The sequence below is a fragment of the Glarea lozoyensis genome, assembly GCF_000409485.1.
Source record: "Glarea lozoyensis ATCC 20868 chromosome Unknown GLAREA4, whole genome shotgun sequence".
NCBI classification, from domain to species: Eukaryota; Fungi; Ascomycota; class Leotiomycetes; order Helotiales; family Helotiaceae; genus Glarea; species Glarea lozoyensis.
The window spans coordinates 49,389-66,166 of NW_007360999.1; the positions used below are offsets into that span (position 1 = coordinate 49,389).

General features: G+C 46.6%; 6 protein-coding genes across 6 annotated transcripts; 1 reads left to right on the forward strand and 5 right to left on the reverse strand.

Annotated features, from left to right (window-relative positions):
* Positions 1-233: 233 nt before the first annotated feature.
* On the reverse strand, positions 234-1,953 carry GLAREA_09358 (MFS general substrate transporter; the record flags this gene model as incomplete). Its single annotated transcript, XM_008085955.1, has 3 exons — positions 234-320; positions 377-1,518; positions 1,563-1,953. 3 exons carry the CDS (start codon positions 1,951-1,953, stop codon positions 234-236), a joined length of 1,620 nt encoding a protein of 539 aa, XP_008084146.1.
* Positions 1,954-2,778: 825 nt separating this feature from the next.
* Positions 2,779-4,928, reverse strand: GLAREA_09359 (uncharacterized protein; the record flags this gene model as incomplete). The annotated part of the gene is made up of 3 exons (XM_008085956.1): positions 2,779-3,285; positions 3,338-3,409; positions 3,465-4,928. The coding sequence occupies 3 exons, from the start codon at positions 4,926-4,928 to the stop codon at positions 2,779-2,781; spliced, it is 2,043 nt and encodes a 680-aa protein (XP_008084147.1).
* A 447-nt stretch (positions 4,929-5,375) lies between these two features.
* Positions 5,376-6,316, reverse strand: GLAREA_09360 (uncharacterized protein; the record flags this gene model as incomplete). Its single annotated transcript, XM_008085957.1, has 2 exons — positions 5,376-5,986; positions 6,034-6,316. The coding sequence occupies 2 exons, from the start codon at positions 6,314-6,316 to the stop codon at positions 5,376-5,378; spliced, it is 894 nt and encodes a 297-aa protein (XP_008084148.1).
* Positions 6,317-7,474: 1,158 nt separating this feature from the next.
* Positions 7,475-10,949, reverse strand: GLAREA_09361 (ARM repeat-containing protein; the record flags this gene model as incomplete). The annotated part of the gene is made up of 3 exons (XM_008085958.1): positions 7,475-7,522; positions 7,579-10,546; positions 10,750-10,949. The coding sequence occupies 3 exons, from the start codon at positions 10,947-10,949 to the stop codon at positions 7,475-7,477; spliced, it is 3,216 nt and encodes a 1,071-aa protein (XP_008084149.1).
* Positions 10,950-12,980: 2,031 nt separating this feature from the next.
* On the reverse strand, positions 12,981-14,915 carry GLAREA_09362 (FAD/NAD(P)-binding protein; the record flags this gene model as incomplete). Its single annotated transcript, XM_008085959.1, has 4 exons — positions 12,981-13,674; positions 13,726-13,911; positions 13,961-14,592; positions 14,640-14,915. The coding sequence occupies 4 exons, from the start codon at positions 14,913-14,915 to the stop codon at positions 12,981-12,983; spliced, it is 1,788 nt and encodes a 595-aa protein (XP_008084150.1).
* Positions 14,916-15,885: 970 nt separating this feature from the next.
* On the forward strand, positions 15,886-16,722 carry GLAREA_09363 (uncharacterized protein; the record flags this gene model as incomplete). The annotated part of the gene is made up of 1 exon (XM_008085960.1): positions 15,886-16,722. The coding sequence occupies one exon, from the start codon at positions 15,886-15,888 to the stop codon at positions 16,720-16,722; it is 837 nt and encodes a 278-aa protein (XP_008084151.1).
* Positions 16,723-16,778: the final 56 nt, after the last annotated feature.

A 16,778-nucleotide genomic window follows, 5' to 3' on the forward strand; every position in this document is an offset into this window, starting at 1 on the left:
CAAGGCTAGAACACAGAACTAGATAAGATTGAAGCTAATGGCGATTGACAAGACGTCCCTTCGTCAGTGGATACATCTGCGGAATGAAGAGCGGTGCTTCTATTATAAGGCCGACTCTGTGCTAGATGGATGTAAAGAAAATAGTCGGGTAAAGTACTACTCCAATGTAAAAAACACCGTATCATATAGCCAAACCACACGAAGTATGTATAAATTAATATTCAACACCCAAATTAAAGTAAATACCTAAACTCCCTCTCCCTCTCCCTCCCCCCACCCCCACCAAGCTTAGCATACTCCCCCGTCCCCCCTCCATCTCCCTATTCTTCATCGCCAACCAAAACCTCAACACGCCCGCCAGCATCGCCACACACACCATACTCAAAGCACAAACCCCCATGCCCTTGACATAATACGGCGCCTCCTCATCCGGATACAACCGCGTCCCGACAAGCGGTCCGCACTGTCCTATAACCTGCAGAATCGCGAACCCGACACCGCGTCCGGATGACGAGGGTTCGTTGTTGATACTCCATGTTATAGTGAGCGTGACGACGGAGAAGAAGCCGGAGGCCGCGGGGAAGAGGAGGAGATAGCGGATTTCGGAGGAGAGATTTAGGGTTGGGGAGAGCGCTAGGAGGGCGTAGCCGGATGCGGAGATGAGGGCGTGCAGGATGATGAAGAGGGAGCGGGTGTGGTATTTGTCGCTTGCCCAAGAGGTGAGGATGACGATGAGGAAGGAGAAGAGGTATGGTGGGGCGGAGAGGGCTTGCGAGGTTGAGACTGTGTGCCACATTTCGTGGATGATGGTGGGGAGGAAGACGGGGAGGGAGGAGAAGGCTAGGTTTGTGAGGAAGAAGATGAAGGCTGTTAGGTAGATGCGCGGGGAGGTTATGGTGTCGAGGATGTCGGAGGTGTTGAGGTGGGAGGAGGAGGGATGGGAATGTGGTGTTTCTTCAGAGCGAAGACGGAGGTATGCGACTCGCTTTTGGCGGCGGGTTAGGTAGGGTGCTGTTGAGGGGGAGTCGGGGATGATGTGCCATGCTATTACTGCGACGAGGACGCTGGGGAAGCCTTCGAGGAGGAAGAGGAGACGCCAGGATGCAATAGGTGAGTGCTTGCCGAGTGAGATGATTGCCCATGCTATTGAGCTTGCGAAGCTGGTTGCAAGAGGAGCTGCCGAGATGAAGTAGCCCGTTCTCAGGGCTAGTTCTTCTCGTTTGAAGAAGAATGAAAGGTAATAGGGTATTCCAGTAAATCCTGCTTCTCCGATTCCAAGAAGTACCCGCAGAACCAACAATCCTTCGAATGAAGTGGCGACAGACTGTAACGAGGCGACAATACCCCAGGACAACACGATCGCGGTGACATAGATATGTGCCGGGATAATCTTCCACAAAATCGACATCCACTCAAAGCAGATATACGCAATATAAAACGCCGTGATAACCCATTGGTACCTCACAGTATCAAGACCCAAATCCAGATCTAACCCCGCAATCTTCGCATTCCCAATATCTAATCCAGTCAGATACATCCATATGATTCTGAGGCAGACTTACTACTGCGATCCAAAAACGAAAGCATATAAAGCAATGCGACAAACAGAACCAACTTCTTATCAAAAATCCTTACAACCTCCCTCTCCTCATCCGGCGTATAAAGTTTATAACTCTCCACACTCGACCTACTCAATCTCCTCCGTCTCCCCGCATCTCTCTCCTCCTCCTCACTCTCCTCCAACGCATCCTCCTCAGCATCCCACACCTTCTCCCTCCCCTCCCCACTCAACCTGCGCATCTTATACCCCTCCTCTTCGTCCTCATCCTCAGAATCATCTTCGGGCGTCAAAATCGTATGCGACGTATGGCTCGAGTTTGGCGACAGCTCGGGGGGAGGAAGCAGCTCGTCTGATTTCTGGATCGCGGGGTTCGAGGAGGATGCGGATGCCATGATGGTTGGGATCAGAGTCGCCGGGAGAAAGGTCATCGAATGTGTACTTGAAGCATTGGGAATGCCAATTGCTAGAGTGGCCGTACTTCAAAGAGTGTTACGCATTGGAATGGCGGTTGTTGTCGTTCGAATTGGGCTGAAGATGCGCCGTGCATGTTAGCCTTGTCGTCTGGTGTTCTGCATTGGAGCCTCGCTTCGTTCCGAATAGGGGCATGCCATCGATACTGAAGTGGGTCCATCCCGGCTTGGCATCTATCTTAGTATCTTACGCGAATACCAATTTCTATTTCTGCAAGTTGACAAAACATTGTGTATTCCGTCTCATGTTTTCAGCAACTCATTTATATTCAAGATCTAGGTAAAAAGAAAATTGCATACCTACTCTTAATTACAAATTATAAGTCAAACGACCTAACAGCTCGCTTACTGTCCACTTATTTTTCAAAGACGTGTGATTCAAAGTAGTGTTAAATCATAAGCTTGCTTAGCTATTAAGGATTACAATCAACGGTGGCGCATCTTCTGGTACCAATTAACAAACCTAGAGGCGTATCACATATTCGTCTCCGTCACTCCGTGCGATGGATACTAGATAGAAAAAACATGAACTTTACTATTATTTGAGAGCCGACATGTAATTACATATAAAACTCTTTTATGAAACAGTCCGTAGTTACATTAATAAGTATCGCACAGAGGTTAAACAGAAACCATCATCACAACATCGACTTCACATTACAAATTAACAAAATCAATCCACAACATCCAAGTTCTCGCTAAACAACCACAGGACCTGCGAACAAAGCATCATTATACACATTAACATTATTTCTGATTCCCCCGAATATGGGGAAGACTCTTCGCTCGATATACAAGAGTGTTATCAGAAACCAAAGTATTGTGGTTGCTTACAATATGATCCATCGAGCTACTAAACCGAAAGTCCCGTATATAACCATGTATCGGAGCAGTATCCCTTGGAGAAGAGAAATAGCCAACACGGTTTCCACGTTGACGCGATAACCATCTACTTGCGAGTCTACAGTGATTCTCAAGGCCAATTACTCTTAATCTCTCGCTTCGTGGCAACATGTCTTCGAGAGTCTTGAAACAGTGAACCATTTCGCTGACCTCGCTCCTGGTAATGATCTTCAGTTTTAGATCGATCGGTAATTCGACGGTGATTCTGAACACTTTTGGTCTATGCTTACGAATTGTATATGTTGCTGCTGCTAAGCAGCCTGGAGTTAACCGACAGCCATATGATGTTAAACGGATGTCGTCAATCTGCGATATCAGCCTACAATCTTGTATGTTGAACCAGATGTCGCACTACGCTTGGAGTTAGATATGAGGCATGAGTACATGTGAAGCTTGTGAATACCTCTTCGCATCTAGGCGGCTCATCACTTCTAGCATATTCAAGGAACTTAGCGGCGAGCCAGATGAAAAGATGCTATTCTAGTCAGACTTCTATCTTTGCAAATATCTTGGCAAAGATCCCGACTTACTCTGGTTCGTTCCAACATCAATTGTTCTGTACAGGTGCAAGTTCCACGTAACTTACTCACATCCCACTCCCAATATCCATCACGCCTGTTTTTCGGCCAAATTAAAGCTGGGGGATCTCTTTCGATTCGTTGAGCAATTCTAAAGATAGGAATTTCTTGAAGATGATACTCGTTGACTGATTTAATGGGGAAAGTTTCCCCCCTATGTTCTGGAGATAGTTTGGACCAAGACTGACCATGTTGAGCGCCACAGAGGGGTATTTTACTGGAGGGGTTGAGGTTTGACTCTTGGATTACCGAAGCGCATAAAGTCTGCTCTGTATTTGGATTGGAGTGTAAGCCAGATTCAAACGAGAGTCGGGAAGATATCTCGCTCACTGACATTCCATTTGACTGTGGTGCTTTGGCATTGGATGAAACATTTTCCAGATCCGAATTCTTGGATATTTGAGTAGTATCGTTGGTCAACAATGTAGTGAAACATGGATCATGGCATTCATCATCAGCCGCAGCCAGTATCGGGTTCGTGTTCGTCAAAAACTGTTCAGAAACAGTGTCAAACATTTCGCATTTTTCTAGAAGCGGGTGCGATCGCGACTGAGCTGGCAGATTTGGGGTTGTTGTAGTTGGCACTGTCCCAGTAGATAAGCTGATGTTGCCAAGCGTTTCGACGCTTTGAACAGAACCCTTAGTGGAATCGCCCTTGGTAGACTTCACGCTCCACCCCACAGGAGAAAGTTCCAAATGTGGATTCCTCAGGTCCAAAAGCCGTTCGCTGCGTAACTCTACGAGGTTTATCTTGGATTTCCGACGTTGTCCTGGAGAAGACTTGGGGATAAAGCCTTTCATAGTTGTCTGCAACGGCTTATGACCCTTTCTCCTTACACCAATTGTCGCCATAGAGGTAGTTGAGCTCGCTCCTTCGTGTTGTAGTGGTAGATCTGATGAGCCATCCAGCTGGCTCTCAATTGAATTGAAAGGCGACGGTGGAGTGTTCGTAGAGAAAGGTATAGTTTCAAGGTCATTCCATTGCAAACTAGGATCTCTCGATGCGACCAACTCGCTTTTGGAGGATTGATTCGCCCATGTTGGGAGCGACGTAAAGATCTGAGCACTTCCAGCCGAACCAGACATAAGGGGCGCATTCCCAGAAAGCATGCGACAACAGCAATACATTGAACAGGACTTCGTCGGAATGACCAAACTTTTGTCGCAAAAATATCCTGATCTTCGAGCCCGACGAATAAGCAACTTCCTCCACCTCCTTTCGCGGCCATATTTTGGCTGTAGTCGTTGGCTGCGTTGAGGGAGGGGTGGTCGAGATTGTCGTATAGGCTGTGCTGGTTGTGTAGTCTCGTCGTGCCAATACTCGAGATATATTCTGTCTTCTTCATAGTCTCTCGTGGTGCAGTGCTTCAAAGAGTTCAGGATCCAACCCCACTCGAGCTCTCTGTTATTTGCCATCTCTGCTGAGCTGGAAATGACCAGAGTTCATTAACGAAGCATAGATCGCAAGTCGAATTATCCGTGACACAACAAACTGTCAGGATGCTGCTCGAGATGTTGCGTTTCAGGAAGATATGATGAAGTAACTCTATTCGGCTTGTGGGCGAGTACCCGCGGCAAGAGCGAAGGCGAGCGAAGCGGGCCAGCATCCAAACAACATCATTCAAGGTGGCATCACGAACCAGCGAGTTGCTTCAATTACTTCCATCAAACTAATACGAAAAGAATGAGGCGTAAGAGATCTTTGATGTCGTGGATCGGTAACGGGAATCCATGTTATGGCTCGAAGCCTGGAATAGAGAAATTTAAAATTACTATAGAAACTCTATAATCACCTTGCGCCACATGGTACAAAACAACCTCCCAATTCACGCCATTCTGAAAATAATCGCTCGCCAACTATGACTATACTGCATCGCTCACTTTCCCTTCGTCTCTTGCTTCATCATCAGAACCCATCCGCTCAAGCTTCGGCAGCCGTTCCTCCTTCTCACGAACCGCATTCTTGAGTAACCTCCCAGGATGAGCAATATTCAACACTATCACAGCAAGCAACATCAAAGATCCATCCAGACCAATCATATAACCTTGCGTAGTCTGCAAATGTCCCGTCCATCCCTCCAACAACTCTACACTCCTGAAAACATTTCGAGCAATCATACAGCACACCGTGAGGGTCGTGGCAAACGCCAGCCATCTTAATGGCTTACTAGCCAGAATAGGTTTCGAGGCGCGGAAGAAGACGATGCTCATGAGTCCTGTGTAGATGAACGTTGCAACGAGCTGGAAGAGAATACCGGCGACAATAGTATATGTCCCGGGTTTGGTGTCGACGTCGGAGCTGAATGCTTGTCCGGCTAGTCCACCACCGACTGCTTGTAAAACTAGGGAGGTGATGTCGATACCAAGACAGACGAAAAGACATGTCTTGGCTGAAATTGGCGAGCTTCTTTCGCCGACGATGGGGATCATGCGGAAGAGGATGACATAGATTCCGGCTGTCGTCCATGCGGGAGCTATTGAATGTCAGTTTGATTCATATAACTCAGATTTTTTGACATACCGAAAACCAAAAGCGCAATCTGCATCGTAAACATATCCGTCGAATAAGCGCAATAATGCGCTGCCGTTCTGGCTATCCACCCCAGACTTTCACATCCCGCACCGACAACGAAAAGTAGCAACCACCACGACCTATACCGCCATGCCTGATACAGATGCGTACATGAAGAGAGGAAAAATAAGATTGTGAATGTCAATCCGGCAGCGAGAGATGGCTGATAGCCGAATGCATTTCCGATTTCTGCGTCGTAGGCCAGACAAGAGGGGGTGTCGAAGTCAGACATTATGAAAGATGGCTTAAGATGTATAGAAAAAGACTGAACTGATGGTTACCTTGCTGAAATATTATGAGACATACTTCCTTTGAAGGTCAAGGGAGTTTTATATACTCGAGATTGCACGATGTCCTGGAGCGCGCAATGACAACATACATTTCGCATTCGCATAGAACACTGGAGGCGCAGTTGACAGGAAGCTTAAGTCTGGACGGGGGACTCTTTGGCGCCATTATCATGTTGTTCTCCAGAAACGCAAAGCGTTCCAGGTATGATTGTTGCATTCTCCTCGTTGTGTGCCGCGTTTGTTTGGTGTCAGGTCACGATAGTTCTAGTGGCATCGCACTCGCTTAAAATGCACTACTGACGCCCTTAGCGGTCATCGAGAACTTGGACTCAAGAATTGCAAATTAGAAGCTTATACCTCTTCCATTTAACGATAAAGTGTCACATACTTTATCTGTCATTATTCGGGAATCTTGATCCTGAAATTATCTTATCGTCGTGCTACAAGAGAACATTCGCTGTCTAGAAGCTCTTCGATCTTTGGCGACATTACAGATTGCTGGCCGGCATTAACCGCGACTTTGTGATATTGACGCCAGGATCCGGCGATTGATCGATTTTTGTACTTTTGATTGTTAGAATTATAGTTTTAGAAATCCTTTAAAGTAACGGGGTATATCTTGTCGTCTCGGCCCGCCAGAAATGCTACTTGTTCTTCGCATTCGCTTAGTATTTGATGACGCGCAGTGCATTTGACTTTAGGTGAGGATTAATTGAACTCGAGGTAAGAAGAACTGACTAGACTCTAACTATCGAATAGGTGACTTAAAGCCACCAAGTCGTCTCCACTATATATTTAGATACAGCAGGACAAATCGATGGCCAATGTTGGCTTTCTTCGAGGCCCAAGATGAGGTTACACACCTCCTCACCGACAAAATTATTTTCAATCGTCACAATGATTCTACTACTGCGTAGCGGTTTGCAATATAGCCAAAACCGCACTCTTTTGAGATGTGTACAATTTTAATAAATCTATTCGCTGATCTATCTTCTATCCCCAAAGATTTTGGGCAGACATAAAACAATGCTAACTCCATTCCGTCCAAATGCACAAACCGTGCCCAGTCAATTCTTTTCCGTTTTGAAGTCACACATAATCTAATCGTCCTCATCAGAGAAAACCTCCTCTCCACGCTTTCGTCGAGCCTATTGTTATGAGTTAGCATATGTTCATGGAAACCGGAGAAGCAGCTATTTCTTACCATGCGGTCCTTCTTCTTCTTTCGCAGCTCAGCCGAGGTAAGTTTCTTGGCCTTCTTGGTAGAAACGATCTTGTTACCCATGGCATCAAATTTCTCTTCCTCGTCATCATCATCGCCCTTTAGACGAGGTCCAGAACCTTGACCAGATTGCCAGTTGTGTCCTGTCGCGACCATGCGCCCATCGATAACGGACCAGACTTCCTCTGTCAAATCCTTTGTGAACTCGGCGGAGTGGGTGATGATGATAACACCACCTTCGAAGGCCTTGAGAGCCTTTGAAAGAGCGCCAAGAGAATCACGATCAAGGTAGTTGGTAGGCTCGTCAAGAACGATCAAGTGAGGTCGCTGCCATGAGCATGCAGCGAGGACAGTCTTGACACGTTGACCTCCAGAAAGACCCAACATACGCGAGTGAGAAACAAGCTCAGCATCGAGACCGAAGTTGGCACAGTGAGACTCAATCTCCTTTCGGACAAGAGGTCTGAATTGACCACTGGCAAGAGCTTCCTTTTGATCAACATCAGCAACCATCTTTTGATGGGATGCCAAAATTTCGGTTCTAGGGATCCATGCGTTATCGGCGGTCATCATAGGTATCCACCGCTCGTTCTTCAAGCCGACGTTCTCTCCAAGAGCGAAAGAACACTCATACTCGTAAGAGTTCTTGAACTTGCGTCGGGAGTGGATGCCAATGACACGACGTTGGGAACCTTCGATTCTGTAAATCTTGTCCATAGCCTTCTCGTCCTCATCGGTAACGATCTTGTTGGCACGATCCATAGTTTCACGATCCTCACCAGTCTGGAAACGCCATTGAATGTATTCGGAAGGAGTCTTCTCCAAGTGGTGATCGATATGTGCGAAAGCGTGTTGCTTGATGTAGGCGATACGGATGTTCTCGTGGGTGTAAACATCACCAGAGGTTGGGATGAGTTCACCAGTAAGAACGTTGATGAGAGTGGACTTTCCGGCACCGTTTGGTCCGATAACGGCAATACGGGATCCGAGAGAGCACTGGAAGGTGATGTCTTGAATTTGTGGTTTTGGTGTACCTGGGTACTGGAAGCTCATTTTGTTGACACGCACAATAGCCTTGGCCTTGGTCTTGACACCCTCGAGGAAACCTGGCTCTGGGAACTTGAACTCGATCTCAGATGCGCCAAGCTCGTAGTAAGATCTGGCAGATGGGCACTTCTTGACGAACTCCCTAAGGTTACCACGATATCTCTTGAGCTTGTATCTCTCGTAGTGGATGATGTGTTGGCAGACATTGTCGAGGAAACTGGAGTCGTGGGAAACGATGATGGATGTACATGGAGAGTTCTGGAGGTATTCCTCAAGCCACTTGACGTTCTTGACATCCAAGTGGTTAGTAGGCTCATCAAGAAGGAGAATATCAGGGCTCTCGAAAACAGCACGAGCCAAAGCCAACTTCATCTTCCATCCTCCAGAGAGAGCGGTGATCAAGTTGCTGGTCATCTCAGGTGTGAAACCGAATTCGCCTAATTGCTTCTCGACGTCTTCTTGGGAAGTCTTGACACCAACCTCAGCCAACTTCTTCATGGTCCAGGCGATGGTGGTTTGCTCAGTATCAGCGGAATCCAAATCGTGCTCCACGAAAACTGTCTTGACTTCACTCTTCTTTGGGAAACCCTCGACTTGCTCGTTGTTGATGGCGCGCATGAGAGTAGACTTTCCTGATCCGTTAGGACCGCAAAGACCGTAACGCTGACCACGCTTGAGACGGAGATGTGTTTGGTTTAGAAGAATCTTGGCACCGTATGCCAAATTGAATGTGCAATTGCAGAGATCCTCTCCCTCCTCATCGTCTGCCTCCTCAGCATCCTCCTCCTCGGCGCCTGGTGATGCGCGTTTTCGGAGAGAATTGACAATATCCTCAGCATCGTTGTCACCGCAGACTGCAGCGACATATGGCTTGAGGTTGGTGGTCCAGCTGAAACTGTCAGCATCCTTCTCGTCGATCAACTGACCGGCAATAGCGGCTGTGTAGTGAAGAATTGGCTCGAATTTGGCGATGGCAGCCTTGTGCTTTCCGGATTCGAGGACGGTCTTCAAATGAGTGAAGACAGTGCTCACATCACCAGCATGGGATGCTTCTGGAATCTTCCCGTCCTTAACATTTCCAACACGGGTAAGAGTGTCGAGGGCTTGCTTGGTCTTTTCACGGGCTTCTGGATCAGCCAAATTCTCGTAGTTCTTGGTGAGACCTGGCATCAACTTTGGCAAGAAAGCGGCAACAATGTTAGGATCCTCGACCAGCTTGCACATGTTGTCGACAATAACAGCAGACTTTCGCTTGATAGCAGTCTCACGCTCGGTAAGACCACGATCCAGCAGAGGAACCATAATGGCGAGGGTTGGCTCGTGAACATCAGTAACGAAAGTGGTCGCACCGAGCAAGTGAATGGTTTCTGGGACATTCTCTGGCTTGGCGATACACTTGATCAGTTCTGGAATGAAACGCTCAATATCCTTGTTGACGATCAACCCGCAGACCTTCTCCATGGTACCATAAGCCATCTTCTTGACTTCTGGCTTTGTATCCCACATAGATTCTGAAACGACTGGAATGAGATCCGGAACGCGGAAAGCGAGTTGAAGAGGGCATGAGGCTACCAGAGCCTCGATACAGCTGAGACCAGTGATCTTTTCCTGCCATTTTTGTGCTGTGAGGATAGAGTTGATGATCGGTGGGAGAACAGCCTTGACGGCGTTTGCGTTGGTAGCCTTGACGATTGCAAGAGCAGCAGAGTTGGCTGCGTTCTTGACTGGCACCATCTTGTCGCCAACAGCGGCGAGAACTGCTGGGAGAAGGACAACGAGATATGGTTCGACATGGGCGGAGGTGTCTTGGTGCTCAGCAATGGCCTGGATGGCATTGAGCGCGCGCTCACGAGCAGCAGCATCTTTCTTGCTGGCGAGTTGCTTCTTCAGCACCTCGACGGTCCTGTAGAGAAATAAAGTCAGCATCGCGAAATTTCGATTTTTTGCAATTTTGTGAATTTGAGCATTGCAATTCCAATGTTGCCACCCCAAAGAGGAAAACCCAACACAACCCCGATCTGCACACTGATATGGGCAAATCTTCGTCGTAGAAACCTCGCAGAGTCGTCTCATGTTGAAAATACAAAAGAAAAGTCCTGTACATACTTTGTTGGGGCATCCTTCTCCTCGATCGAACCGTTGATGAAGGTTGCGAGGTTGTATGTCGCAGCGTTGATGTCCTCCTGAGCTTTGCTGATGTTCAGCTTGGCCATCAACTCATCGAGAATCTTGACGCTGTTCTTGTTTTCCGCCATCTTTGCGTTTGAAGATGGATTTGTGGTGGAATCAGAGACGGTTGAAGGCATCTTAAGGAGGGGCGGCGGTGGGAGTGGGATTTTTGTGCGATAAGAAATTTCAAAGGGCGCTAAGCAAGCTGAACAGGGATTGGCGGAGGAGTCGAGCGCAGGATGCAAATGCGCCGGCTGAGACTCTGTTATTCAACGCTGGTCTTTTCGCGATTCTCGCAAAATCGGGTATTATGGTGAAAGAGAGCGGCTATGTTCCTTCAAGGAAAATGCAAATGAAGAAGGAGGAAGAGTAGAGAAGTTGCTTTTCCTACCAGAGTTGACCTTTATAACTTTTTTTGATATTGCCTTTGGTGGCAGAAGATAATTGGCAGGGGTGGCGTTAGCGTCGATTTGAAGCGAGGTGTTCTCTTCCGGACCCTTTTTTTGACAGAACCTTCCACTCTAGTCTAAAGTTGATACTGTTTGGTCTATTTGACGTCTTCGAGGTCTTTGCCACCCTTCTGCTTATCAAATTGTTATGTTTTCAGATTTCTCTCCGACAATAGCTTTCCATTACGAAGTAAACAAAAAAATCACACAAGCTTGACTAGAGTCGAGGATGGGCAGCATAATCATTCGTGATTAGCATCCGGATATTTTCCTCCGAATTCTTTTAGACCAGTGGTTTCTATAGTGCCTTTGCTCTTCATATGAAATGTTTCATTTACTTCAGAAGACTGGAGTTCAAGGTAACGATTCGCCACCGTCAACCTTCTACTTGGAAGTAAATGGTAAAACACTACGGAGGTACCTGCCTAATAATAATAGTGCCTTCATATTAACATCCATTGGTAATAACTTTAAGCGCTATTGTCTAGTACCAAGGATCCAAAGGCCGAAGCCGAAACCCGAACATGTAGTGCCGGGTACGCCGTTAGTTTATAGGCTCAGCAATATTATTCGTCGTCTTCAAACAGCCCTAACACCGAAAGGCAGCATGGTATTTCGTCCTTTCGAGTTTCTTGACTTAAACATTCAGCAACAATAAATTTGACGTCCGTCAAAAATCGGTCCACACCTCTAGGCACAATTCTGGATCTCCCAATCAAGTGCTAACAGCATCGGCCACCCCAACACCTCCGGCCGCTCGCCAATCACGATTGATGAATATCCACGAGCTGACCGCCTACAATGCGAATGCATCAACTCGAGACCAGCCTTTATGCAGCTACAGTCAGCAGAAAATCAATTTTACATCTGGTTCTCACCGCTTTTTGTCGACTTGATTGCCTCCTGGTGGACAAGATAAGTGCTCCCTAAAAAGAAGAGTTTTTTAAAATAGATCATTTATTTTCCAGATTACTTCAGCAAGCAAATCAACAATTTCTTAGTACGTCTCTCACTGTTAACATCTTCTTTGGCTTCAGTCTGACTTGATGGGTTAACTACAGTATCTTGTTGGCCGCGAGCTTAGTCGAGAAATCCTATATCCAAATATACGGAGCCATGTTATTTCGCCCACGGTACCCCGCAATACGCCTCTTCTCCACAAACTGGCGATGTGACTGCGATTGCGAATCTGATACCTTATCGTTGCCCTTGTTCCACGAGAAGCAGTAATAAGTGGGTCGGACCCCTCCCCCTTTTCACTTATCTCGCTTCACGGTTTTCCACCTAGAATCTTCCCCTCCAGCACGACTCAGAACCTTTCCATGAGTATCGATCTACAGTTAGGGTGTTTTTAGTCGAAGATACGATCCAACAAGTTAGTTAACTTGTTTCCGAAATCTTGTCGGGGGATCAGATTGGAAGGCTGGATTATAGTTTCTTCATTTTGAAGGGAAACCAACCAGGTCCTGAGATGTTAGTAAGGCTTTTCCTCTTCTGTGTTGCCGTCTTATCCATTTTTGTCAAACACAGCTTGATTTCTCATATCCACATCAAAAAAGTCTGCCTGGGAGTTCAACAGTTTATCTATTCACATGTAAAAAGCTTCAAGCGATCTTATTCTGAAAATTAAAATCTCTTTCCGCTTCAAGTAACAAATGTCTCGACGTCTATCGCTCCATGCTGGAAACCTCTATACCCAAGGGTCCAATACCGGCCCTCTTAATTCTTTTGACTACCAGCCTGTTCACTCCTGCGGGCTACTTGCTCCAAAAACTCATCAACAATCCCATCATATTCCTCCGGAAAATACGGTTCAAACCACTCAGCCCACCAAGCCTTCAATCCGAACCATCCCTTCCACCCTGTTGGCATCCGCATCCTCTTTCTGTCATTCCTCAGCCCCAAGTCTCTCAACACATTTTCGTCGTGCTCAGAGGTCTCAGCGACGCTCAATCTCACAGGGTGAGCATTCAAAAATCGTTTCTTCCGATATGCTTCATTGAGAGCAATGTCACAGTCCATTTGATGCTTATCTGAGAGAATGTCCTTTGTATCGTCAGGGAGGAGATTCTCGAGATATGCTACGGCCCAAAGAGCGTAGATTTCTGAGGTACGAGGCACCTGTCCGGTCGAGTAATTGGTCAGAAAGATAAGAGAGTTATCGTCACAAGCAGCTAGTTTTGGTGGAACCATTTGCCGGTAGAGACGAAATGGTGAGAGAGTGGAGATTGGGACAAATATTGATGGAGGTGGTTGCTCTAGGAATGCATACAGCTTGACAAGTTTATCTTCTGCGGGCTGGTCGAGGTTGTCCCAGTATTTTATCTCCTCCGCTGAGAGACTTTGAAGAGGTGTGGGGAGGCCAAGATCGCTGGTTAGCTTATCAGAGAAGAGCGGTGGCGCCGAAAGATCCCTTGGGCACGAAAATTAGCAGTGAGATGTGACAATCATTGAAAGAACCTACCAGCCAGTACAAAATACAATTCCATCGGTTTCGAATTTTTCTCCTGTGTTTAATAAGACGCCATTTCCATGTGCTTGCGTGATATGCGCGATCTTAACGTTGATTAATTGGTTTTCGTCAATCATCCGCAGAACTTCTAGATCTTGCTCTTGTAGTATCGTGCCTCCAGGGTTGAGCCAAAAAGAACTGTTATTATCCGTCAGTACACTTCAAATGGCGTGGAATTGAAGCCCACCTGGGAGACTTTGGCTTGAGCTTGGCTCCATTCTCACTTTTGAACCGATCTCCAAGAACTCTATTTGTCCCCATCTTCCAGAACCAATTGATAAACCAAGTTCCCAAAGCCCATTGACCACTGTGAAAGAAACGATTCAACCACTGGTCGGATTTATAAACACTCGTCCCAAATTTGCTAAAACATCGAATCATGACAGGCTTCAGTGCAAAGCTCCCGTCTGGATTCGTGGCTTGCATCATCCATGGAGTTCCTCCACCCTCTTCTCGTATCAGCCATTCGACCTTTTTACCAGCACGAGCAGCAAGTCCAACAGTTTCCAGCGCTGTCTTATGGCCGCCGACGACTGTGACATGTTTGACTTCGCTTGCAATCATTCTCTCGTACTGTGATGCCATGTCGATGGAATGGAATGAAAAGCCGTCAAACTTGCTTAAATCAAGTTCAGGTGTTTTTGGCTTTGAATTCATACCCGTGGCGACGATTAGTTTGTCACAGATAAGAGATTTTGGTGAAGGCGATGAAGTCGTGCGAACGATAATTTTCCACTGCGCGCCATCCCTCTCGATGTCGAGGACATTGACGTTGAAGCGACATTTTTCAATAATGTTGAATCTCTCCGCATAACGCACCTTTCCTCAATCAGCTCAGACTTTTGAATTGATTCTTCGTTGCATACGAGATATTCATTCATTCTGGTCCCAGAAATGTGCTCCCACGTCTCCATGCCGAATTGCTTCCTCATATCAAAATCCGAAAAGTTGGCCCCTGGTGTAGGCCACTCATATCTGAGTCCTTCATAGATTCTGTTCTTGGCCCAAACACCACCAACTCCTGCTTCCCTATCAATGACAAGGAGATCGATGGAAGGTCGTACAGCCAAGTACGTTTTTGCGGCTGCAAGTCCACCATAACCTGCACCTATGAGGATGACCTCGTGGTGCTCCGATGCCATACTGGTGAAAATAAAAGTATGAGAGTAGTGTGTAAGAACAATAGAGAAAAAGAAGGGGAAGGAATAAGGAGGGTAATCCTTTAAATTGAAATGGATGTAAATACACAATAGCTCCAAAGAAACTGGTAGTATTCGGCGTACAAATGCGGCACAGTAGCGCCAATCACCATTCCCACTTTTACGATTGGCGACCGGTGAAACGAGGGCGACTGGTATCGATGGTAGCTGTATACTATAGTCTGTGTCCCATAAAGCTAACTTAGATACGAACGTGCTAATAGGGATTGCCATAACCTTCACCCAGAAATTATGTAAGCAAAGCTAGTATTGCGCAAGATTAATCCTTAGAAAATAAAATCTTCTGCCAGAAAACTCGATGTGTCTTATGAGTCCACGTAGATTTACAATTACCACTTAGACCATGGATGAAACGATGCTATACTTGACTATTAGCGGAGCTAATAAGGTACGTTATCGGCATGGTCAGACAATAGATGGAGGCTCCAACAATTAATAATTCTTCACCAGTCGACGGAGAGGCATCCTGAACATCATCCTTATTTTTCGATTGCTCTGGGCAGCGTTTGTCATAATGATATTTTCGACGTTTGAACTTCTTGAGAGAGACATGATAATGATGAACGATTTTAAAACTCACCTCCAAAATACATCTCAGCAGCGGCTGCGCCGCTGCCAAGTCTCTCGTAACCTGGGAAGTGATCCTTCGCTTAAATGAGCACATGAAAAAGGGGGTGCGCCGATAGCGTAGCGAATTAAAACATTCTTTTTTAAAATAAGAGGGTTTCGATCACGATCTGGAACGTCTCCTGCAAACCACTGGTATTGGACCTGACCTCTATACAACTAACACGCCAACCGTCCCAGGCGTGAACGGATTCCTAAAACCAAATCATTCAGAATCTAAACATACTGAAAGACAACAAGACGTTGAGACATCCGACTCTCTATCATGAACCGGCTGAGAAATCTGTGGCTGGCGCGAAAACGCGAACCGACACAAACAGCTGAAGAACAATCCGACTCACGCCTGGGACCAGAGGAAGAAAACTCAACAAGCTTTTCTCTTTTTCCCAATTTGCCCCCAGAAATAAGACTACAAATCTGGAATCTGGCCTTCGAGATTTCTGCTGCCCAACACGACAGACTTGTCGAAATAGTTCCCTACTATACCAAGAAAGAAGAATTAGGATTTACGATCCACACATCACGAACCCCTCGATTACTTGGTGTCAACAGAGAAGCGAGGTCAGAATTACGAGGACGATATGTGAATCCCTTTTCTAGTAGTATAAAACTTGACGGTTCGAACGTTGATTCTAGCCATCCGAAGGCTGCGGCGGAGACACTACTTATTGACCTCCAAAACGATGTACTTTTCCTACATCACATTCCCCCGCAGCCCTCGCGCTCTTACCCGCGGGATATAACGGCGTACTTCAACATCCTTTTCGGGCCGCAGAGCTCGCATGGGATGGAGAGTCTGAAGCACATGATCATCCCGCGGAAGTTCTTTAAGAAGGATTTTTGGAGGCAAGAGGGTAAAGGCGATCCAACTCGGGGGATGGTGTGGATGAATTTTCCTAATCTGGAACGACTGGGATTGTGTTATGGGATTCCGGAATGGGAGACAAGGTGGATTAAGGAGATTGTGGAAGATAATGAAGAGGGGGTTGTGAGGTTGAAGATTTGCCATTTGGAGTGTGAGGATGCGGAGGTTTCGCCTTGGGGATTGAACACGGCATGTGGTTGGAAAAGGGGAAGTATTCGTTGGAGAATACCAGCGTGAATTTTTGAAATGAGGTATAACTCACGTTCGATTCGTCAATGTTTGCGACAACTGAA